The sequence below is a fragment of the Pelobates fuscus genome, chromosome 13 (assembly GCF_036172605.1).
Source record: "Pelobates fuscus isolate aPelFus1 chromosome 13, aPelFus1.pri, whole genome shotgun sequence".
In the NCBI taxonomy this organism is placed as follows: Eukaryota; Metazoa; Chordata; class Amphibia; order Anura; family Pelobatidae; genus Pelobates; species Pelobates fuscus.
The window spans coordinates 109424943-109434557 of record NC_086329.1 but is presented as its reverse complement, the minus strand read 5'-3'; the positions used below and the strand labels follow the sequence as shown (position 1 = coordinate 109434557).

Sequence of the window (9615 nt, the reverse complement as noted above, 5' to 3'; positions counted from 1 at the left end):
ACATTTAGACATTTTTCTAATGGTTTTAGATGATGTTCTAACTGTAAAGCATGTGGTACAAAAAAATAAGTGCATCCACAAGTTTAAAAAGTACAATAACTGGGGAAGAATTTCTGATTAAATCTGCTGTAGATTGCCGCATGGACTTTGTGCTATATTTACTGCAGTGTCCGTGTGGCAAGGAATATGTGAGAAGGACTAAAATAATTTTGAAGATGAGGGTATTGAAGCATATCAACAATATAGAGAAAGGCCTGTCGACACACTCTATTCCGGCACACGGTAGTCTGTGCCCCTCCTTCAGCTGGAAGGAATTTACATTCATTGGCTTTGAACACGTGCAGGCTAGTTGGAGGGGGGCAGATAGAGTAAAACGACACTCCCAGAGAGAGACTTTTTGGATACACAGACTCGGCACACTGGAGCCAAGTGGATTAAACATAGATGTAGATTTAATATGTTTTTTATTATATTGTATTTTTATAATATTATATTAATCTGTAAGGGTGGTCTTCATGGAGGTGTTACTGTGGACTGGATTTATATGTTTATTTTCGTTTTTTCACAAAGAAAAAAAGATCCTTATAGTATTTTTTTACACTATTTCTCATTATTATTCGTCTCTCTTTTTTTAATAGTATTTTTAATCTATATTATTATTTATTTTAATTTTGTATTTTTATCATAAATTTTTTGTTTATGTTACAGAACTACAATTATATTAATTCATTAATTATACATTATTATATAAATCATTTTATTCATGATTATTCACCATTACTTTATTTTATCTTTTAACTTGTATTTTTATTTTCGTTTTTATTTTTTATTTTTATTTTTTATTTTTTATCTTTATTTCAGTTTTTTTATTTTCTTCAGTTTTCAATTTTACACAATTTTGAAATTGTACATATATTTTGTTATTTATTGTTTACATTATTTGAACTATGGATGGGGTACATAGGTTCTAAATATTGTGTAATGGTCATCCAGTCCTGAGCCCACCTCATTGAATAGGCCTTATATTTGTATGTTTAGTAGTGTGTGTGGAACTGCACTCACTCCCATAAATCTGAGCCAGGGTGCTTGCTGAACCGCAATCAAACACCAGATTTCCAAAAATTAATAAAGTAGTAGAGGTCCAGGTACTCCTTGGTTCTAGACAGGTACTTTAATAAAGGTTCCTAATAAAGTATCTGTCTTGAACCAAGGAGTGCCTAGACCTCTACTACTTTACTTATATTTGTATGTTTTTCCAACCCCCATTACCAAAATGTAAATTGTAATACTAGTCTCTTCCTAGTGATTGCTGTCAATAAAGCTGGGTTGCATCCCAGTGTGAAATGCATGAATAGGCGGAGCCATGTGAATATGTGATCGCAAATGAGATCGAGTGGTGGAACGCAAGCAAAAGGGTGTCGGAACACAACCTCTGATGAGCACAAGAGGAATCAGCTGGGAGTGAGGTGGGAACCCAGGAAACATCAGAATTGGAGGAATACCACCCTATCAAGTGCAAGTAAAGGGCCCATTGAACCACCAATGACTGAAAGGAATTAGCCCTATTTAAAGTTGGTGAAGTGAAATGAGAAAAATATAGACATAAACATATTTTTTAGAAATAGAAAACAGAAAATTGGCATGTGCGTATGTATTCACCCCCTAAAACTAGGATGGGGGGGCAAAAGGGTGATAAAACATCAATCCAATTGTCCCCCAAAACAAGGACAGAAGGTGCCTGTAGCAAGTGTGTTAAAAAATGATAAGCTTAGAGTCATGTCTACAAATGCTCACAGTTTAGGGAATAAGATCCATGAACTTGTGGCAATAATGGCAACTGATAGTGTAGATTTAGTCGCTGTTACTGAGACATGGTATAATGAGAAAAATGACTGGGACATAGCAATACCAGGGTACTCTTTATATAGAAAAGACAGGGAAGGCAAGAAAGGGGGAGGGGTGGCCCTGTATGTAAAGGATAGCATAAAATCTAGCCTAATAAAGGTTAGTGAGGCGAACATAGAGTCTGTTTGGGTTACGTTAGAATTTGGTAATCACACAGTAACTCGTGTAGGTGTGATTTATAGGCCCCCAGGACAAATTGAAGAGTTAGATAATCTACTAGTTGAAGAAATAGCTAAAATGACAATGAAGGGGGAAGTTATCATCATGGGTGACTTTAATCTTCCTGATGTGAATTGGAAAACAAAAATAGCTACTTGTGCCAGGAGCACACATATTCTAAACTCCCTACTGGGATTGTCTCTAAAACAAGTCGTTGAGGAGCCAACTCGTAAAGAGGCCATACTAGATTTAGTGTTAACAAATGGAGATTTGGTATCAGATATTACTGTAGGTGAAAGTTTAGGATCCAGTGATCATCAGTCAGTGTGGTTTAATATAAGAACAGTGACTGAGTCACACCACACAAAAACTAAAGTTTTAGACTTTAGAAAAACAGACTTTTCTAAAATTAGAATATGTGTAAAAGAGTCATTATTAGACTGGAGCAATTTAAATGGAGTCCAAAAGAAATGGGATTATTTAAAAGTTGCACTACTGAAGGCAACAGAAAATTGCATTAGGCTTGTCAGTAAAAGCAAAAAATTCAAGAAACCACTGTGGTACTCCGCAGATGTGGCCAAAATAGTAAAAAACAAGAAGTTAGCATTTAGTAATTATAAAAAAACCCAGAGTGAGGAAGACAGAATGACCTATAAGATTAGGCAGAAAGAGGCTAAGCAAGTTATAAGAGCTTCCAAAGTACACACAGAAGAGAAAATAGCACAGTCAGTAAAAAAGGGGGACAAAACTTTTTTTAGATACATAAATGAGAAAAGAAAAGTAAAACAAGGATTAGTTAGATTAAAAACAAAAGAAGGAAGGTATGTAGATGAGGATAAAGGTCTAGCTGACTGCCTCAATGAATATTTTTGCTCGGTATTTACAGATGAAAATGAAGGAAAGGGACCTCAGTTAAGAAAAAGGATAAATGAGTCATTTTTTACACGTGAGTTTACAGAGGAAGAGGTTCTATTTCAACTCTCAAAAGTAAAGACAAATAAGTCAATGGGACCTGATGGAATACACCCAAAGCTATTAAAAGAGCTTAGTGGTGTACTAGCAAAACCATTAACAGATTTATTTAACCAATCATTGATAACAGGAGTAGTCCCAGAAGATTGGAAGTTAGCGAATGTTGTGCCCATTCACAAGAAAGGTAATAGGGAGGAGTCGGGCAACTATAGGCCAGTAAGCCTTACTTCAGTAGTGGGGAAAGTGATGGAAACCATGTTAAAGGATAGGATTGTTGAACATCTAAAAACACATGTATTTCAAGATCAGAGGCAACATGGGTTTACTTCAGGGAGATCATGCCAAACTAATCTTGTTGATTTTTTTGATTGGGTAACTAAAATTATAGATCAGGGTGGTGCAGTAGACATTGCTTACCTAGATTTCAGTAAGGCTTTTGACACTGTTGCACATAGAAGGCTTATCAATAAACTACAATCTTTGAGTTTGGATTCCAATATTGTTGAATGGGTAAGGCAGTGGCTGAGCAACAGGCAACAGAGGGTTGTAGTCAATGGAGTATATTCGAAGCTTGGGCTTGTCACCAGTGGGGTACCTCAGGGATCTGTACTTGGACCCATTCTCTTTAATATTTTTATTAGTGATATTGCAGAAGGTCTTAATGGTAAGGTGTGTCTTTTTGCGGATGATACTAAGATATGTAACAGGGTTGATGTTCCAGGAGGGATAAGCCAAATGGAAAATTATTTAGGTAAACTAGAAAAATGGTTGTGGCAACTGACATTTAATGTGGATAAGTGCAAGATAATGCATCTTGGACGTAAAAACCCAAGGGCAGAGTACAGAATATTTGATAGAGTCCTAACCTCAACATCTGAGGAAAGGGATTTAGGGGTGATTATTTCTGATGACTTAAAGGTAGGCAGACAATGTAATAGAGCAGCAGGAAATGCTAGCAGAATGCTTGGTTGTATAGGAGGAGGTATTAGCAGTAGAAAGAGGGAAGTGCTCATGCCATTGTACAGAACACTGGTGAGACCTCACTTGGAGTACTGTACACAGTACTGGAGACCCTATCTTCAGAAGGATATTGATACCTTAGAGAGAGTTCAAAGAAGGGCTACTAAACTGGTTCATGGATTGCAGGATAAAACTTACCAGGAAAGGTTAAAGGATCTTAACATGTATAGCTTGGAGGAAAGACGAGATAGGGGGGATATGATATAAACATTTAAATACATAAAGGGAATCAACACAGTAAAGGAGGAGACTATATTTAAAAGAAGAAAAACTACCACAACCAGAGGACATAGTCTAAAATTAGAGGGACAAAGGTTTAAAAATAATATCAGGAAGTATTACTTTACTGAGAGGGTAGTGGATGCATGGAATAGCCTTCCAGCTGAAGTGGTAGAGGTTAACACAGTAAAGGAGTTTAAGCATGCGTGGGATAGGCATAAGGCTATCCTAACTATAAGATAAGGCCAGGGACTAATGAAAGTATTTAGAAAACTGGGCAGACTAGATGGGCCGAATGGTTCTTATCTGCCGTCACATTCTATGTTTCTATGTTTCTATGTTGTTATGAATCCCATAAAAAGCTCTGGTGCAACTAATTACCGTATATACTCGAGTATAAGCCGACCCGAATATAAGCCGAATTTTACCCCCAAAAACTGGGAAAACGTATTGACTCGAGTATAAAACTAGGGTGGGAAATGCAGCAGCTACTGGTAAATTTCTTAATAAAATTAGATCCTAAAAAATTATATTAATTGAATATTTATTTACAGTGTGTGTATATAATGAATGCAGTGGGTGTGTGTGTATGAATGCAGTGTGTGTATGAGTGCAGTGTGTGTGCATAAATGCAGTGTGTATATAATGAATGCAGTGTCGTGTGTGTATGAATGCAGTGTGTGTATGAGTGCAGTGTGTATATGAATGCAGTGTGTGTATGAGTGCAGTGTGTGTATAAGTGCAGTGTGTGTATGAATGCAGTGTGTGTATGAGTGCAGTGTGTGTATAAATGCAGTGTGTATGAATGCAGTGTGTATATGAGTGCAGTTTGTGTGTGTATAAATGCAGTGTATGTGTATGAATGCAGTGTGTATATAATGAGTGCAGTGTGTGTGTATGAGTGCAGTGTGTGTGTGTATGCAGTGTGTGTGTATGCAGTGTGTATATGAGTGCAGTGTGTGTTTATGAGTGCAGTGTGTGTGTGTGTGTGATGGAGAGCATTGGTGGGGGGGTGGGCATTTTTTTATTATTATTTAATTATTATTATTTTAATATTATTATTTTTTCTTATATTATTATTTTTTTTATTTTATTATTTTTTTATTATTAATATTTTTTTTTCGTCCCCCCTCCTCGTCCCCCCCCCCCTTGTTAGCTGGCCAGGGAGGGGGGCTCTCACAGCACCCCTACTCCCCAGCAGTACCCCTACCCCCACACACACAGCACCCCTACCCCCCAGCAGTACCCCTACCCCCCCACACAGCACCCCTACCACCCCACACATACCCCCCCTACCTCCCAGCAGTACCCCTACCCCCCACACACACAGCACCCCTACCCCCCAGCGGTACCCCTTCCCCCGCACACACAGCACCCCTACCCCCCAGCAGTACCCCTACCCCCTCCCACACACAGCACCCCTACCCCCAGCAGTACCCTACCCCCCACACACAGTACCCCTACCCCCCACATACACAGCACCCCTACCCCCCAGCAGTACCCATCTCCCCCACACACAGCACCCCTACCCCCCAGCAGTTCCCCTACCCCCACACAGCACCCCTACCCCCACACACACAGCACCCCTATGCCCCAGCAGTACCCCTTCCCCCCCACACAGCACCCCTACCACCCTACACACACCACCCCTACCTCCCAGCAGTACCCCTACCCCCCACACACACAGCACCCCTACCCCCCAGCGGTACCCCTACCCCCCACACACAGTACCCCTACCCCGCACACACACAGCACCCCTACTCCCCAGCAGTACCCCTACCCCTCCACACAGCACCCCTACCCCCCCACACACAGCACCCCTACCCCCCAGCAGTACCCCTACCCCCCACACAGCACCCCTACCACCCCACACACACCACCCCTACCCCACAGCAGTACCCCTACCCCCTCACACACACCACCCCTCACACACACACACACACACACACAGCACCCCTCACACACACACACACACACACACACAGCACCCCTCTCACACACAGCACCCCTCACACACACACACACAGCCCCCCCACACACACACCCCTCACACACACAGCAACCCTCACACACACAGCACCCCTCACACACACACACATCACCCCTCACACACACACACATCACCCCTCACACACACACACACACAGACACACACAGCAACCCTCACACACAGAACCCCTCACACACAGCAACTCACACAAACACATACACTACACCCCTTAATGCAGTATGTGTGTGTATTCAGCAGTCTGTGTGTGTGCGTGTATTCAGCAGTCTGTGTGTGTGCGTATTCAGCAGTGGGTGTCTGTATTCAGCAGTCTCTGTGTGTGTACTCAGCAGACTGTCTGTGTGTGTAATCAGCAGACTGTCTGTGTGTGTATTCAGCAGACTGTCTGTATGTGGATTCATCAGTCTCTATATTCAGAAGTCGTGTGTGTGTGTGTGTGTGTATTCAGCAGCCTGTGTGTATGTATTCAGCAGTCTGTGTGTGTATGTATTGCATTTGTTGGAGATACTAATAAATATAAGTTTAATTTTATCTATTTATATCATTATTTAAAATTTGGATCATTGAACTCTCTGTTTTTGTGTGCTTTTAAAACAAAAGTTGTTAATTAGTTCAGACAACAGTACGAGTTGTTCTTTCTAAACTTAAACCTCAATATTCAGGTTTAATTGCCGTGTTGGCACTTTAAGGAAAAAAAATTGGCATGTATTGCGGTTTGGGCACTCGGGCTCAAAAAGGTTCGCCATCACTGCTCTAACACGTACAGTTCTGATTTGCATTTGGCATTGTCTATATGTTACTGTTTTACATATTGTCAGTGTACACAGTTTGCTTAAAGCCAATACAATAAAAACATGATTAACAAAAAAAAGAAATTATAACCTTAAGTTTAAAGATTAGTAATGATATTGGGACTGCGGGAGTGTCCAACTCCCCTACCATGCTCCCGGTAACACACTTTCTGTAGACTGCACCTCTGGGACTTATTAGTACACACTGATCAGTTATATAAGGACAATCATTTTCGCACTAAGGTTTACTCATATGTAGGGAAGTGTCCACATTACATGGAATAAGCAGAAATCTTCCAATAAGCTGTTAACTTTGACAAATGTTTTTAAGAATGCTGAATTTTTTTATAAGAAAAAGGTACAAATATTTAGAAATGTTGGGTCTCTTTGGATCTACTTTTCTGTCTTAAGATCAAATATGCTGTTTATCACCTGAAAGTGCTTTGCAAGAGGTAAAATGTACTTATCATTCATTTAATATTTTATCAGTGTTTTTAGTTGTATGTTAGTTTTTGTATGTTTCATTTGCCTGCTAATTAATCATGAGAGAGAATCTAAAGATCAGTCACAGTGTGAACATTAAATATTACATGATGACCCCATAGTGTCCGAATGTTACGGAACCAACGGTTCTCTGCTGTGACATTCAATGTTCCAGAAGCCATATGTGACACACCAACCTGTAACCTGGTGACAGAATTGTATTCTATGTTGTATCGTAGATATTCAGATTCCATTATGGTCGTGCTGCCACTCCGAATACAATATTTAAGACCTTAACTCATTCTAATTCAGGTACACGTTGATGGTTTCAATGGAGGACTCCAACCAGACTTATGTGAATGGATTCATTCTCCTTGGTCTGTCGACCATCCCGAACCTTCAAGCTATTTTCTTCTCCCTGTTTCTGTCTATGTACATAGCCACTATAATAGGAAACACTTTGCTTATTGTAGCTGTGAGACTAAATACTCAGCTCCAGACCCCAATGTATTTATTCCTCTGTAATCTCGCCTTCATTGACATCTGTTTCTCCACCACCGTAGTGCCCCAACTTTTGGTAAACACTTTAGTTGAGGATGGAAGAATTTCACTGTTGGGTTGTGTGACTCAGATGTTCATTTCTTTAGTTCTTGGTGCAACAGAATGTTTACTGCTGGCAGTCATGTCCTTCGACCGATACGCAGCTATCTGTAAACCATTACACTACAATGTTATCATGAGCAAGAGATTGTGCATCGCACTAGCGACTGGATGCTGGACATTCTGTATAATAAATTCCTTTGTCCATGTTGTACTAACCTTTAAACTGCCCTTTTGCAGGTCCCACTATGTCAACCACTTCTTTTGTGAGGTGCCTCCATTCTTTCGAATTTCTTGTGCTGACACCTGGTTTAACGAGGTTGCAATGTACATTTCAGCTGTGACTATTGGGATGTGTTCCTTCTTGTTGACTCTAACATCATACATTCATATTATATCCACAATATTAAAGATCCGTTCTTCTGAGGGACGTCATAAAGTTTTCTCGACCTGCGCATCTCATCTTATCGTGGTCAGTCTCTATTACACAACCATCATGTCCATGTATCTGCGCCCACATTCCGCATACTACCCCGAAACAGACAAGGGTATTTCTATTCTCTACACCACAGTTACACCAATGCTGAATCCCATTGTATACAGCATCAGAAATAAACCTGTTAAATGGACCTTAAAGAGAATATTTACCAGCCTATAATCAGTAGAAGACCTTTCAGTTGGATTTCATCCAAACTCAATGGATTAGGAAATGGCTATTGTAAACACTGGCCTCCATCTCAATCTCAATCTGTTTGGTTTGATAATGTTTTCTGAACTTTGTTCAGTACTGCGTGTTTTCAACAAAATTACAATTACCATTTTCTGACAGTAAACCTCCAAAGTTAGAACATGTTATCAACATATAACTGAGCATAACCTTTCTTGTTTGGTTAACACGCAACCCCAAGAATGATATGTCCTGACTGTGGCGATTATAATCGTGATGTTGATTTATGATAATAGATGACATTATAATTGATATCTGTGTATGTGTTCCTTATAATCAAGGCGGATATTTTGAGCATAGGGAATACGTATATTCATTGAACTGTTAATTTCACCAAGTTATATTGTGTAACAATGCTTATTTGTACTTTATATACATTAATTAATTACTGAAACAGCAAGCATTTGTTTATGTTGTTGACATCCAATATTATAAAGTGCTCATCGTTCAGTTTGATCATTTTTGTGATGTTCAGTAGTTTTGTCAGTAGTTTACTAAGTGTTTTTGGTTGTTGAATACAATGTTAAAATGTTAATAAATCGTATTCACTATGACTGTGACATCTTGAACGTGGATGCCTAGTGTAAGGTGTAGGGTCCTTTTTTGGCCCAAGCCATAATGATAAAAGTTGTAAAATATCAGAATGGTGGTATTGTGATTGCATCAACGTCATTAAAGGAGCATCTTCACCCATCGGCAGCCATTAGGGATTGATATTTTAATAATGATAT

The 9615-nt window shown here is 39.6% G+C and overlaps 1 protein-coding gene across 1 annotated transcript; it reads left to right on the top strand.

The window, feature by feature from the left end:
- The first annotated feature begins 7888 nt into the window (after nucleotides 1–7888).
- LOC134582439 (olfactory receptor 5V1-like) lies at nucleotides 7889–8849 on the top strand. Its single transcript, XM_063439039.1, has one exon. The coding sequence runs from the start codon at nucleotides 7889–7891 to the stop codon at nucleotides 8813–8815; it is 927 nt and encodes a 308-aa protein (XP_063295109.1). The 3' UTR covers nucleotides 8816–8849.
- Nucleotides 8850–9615: the final 766 nt, after the last annotated feature.

Bases quoted from the DNA above. Each gene is read 5' to 3' on its own strand.
- LOC134582439 (XM_063439039.1), top strand. From the start codon at position 7,889: ATGGAGGACTCCAACCAGACTTATGTGAATGGATTCATTCTCCTTGGT.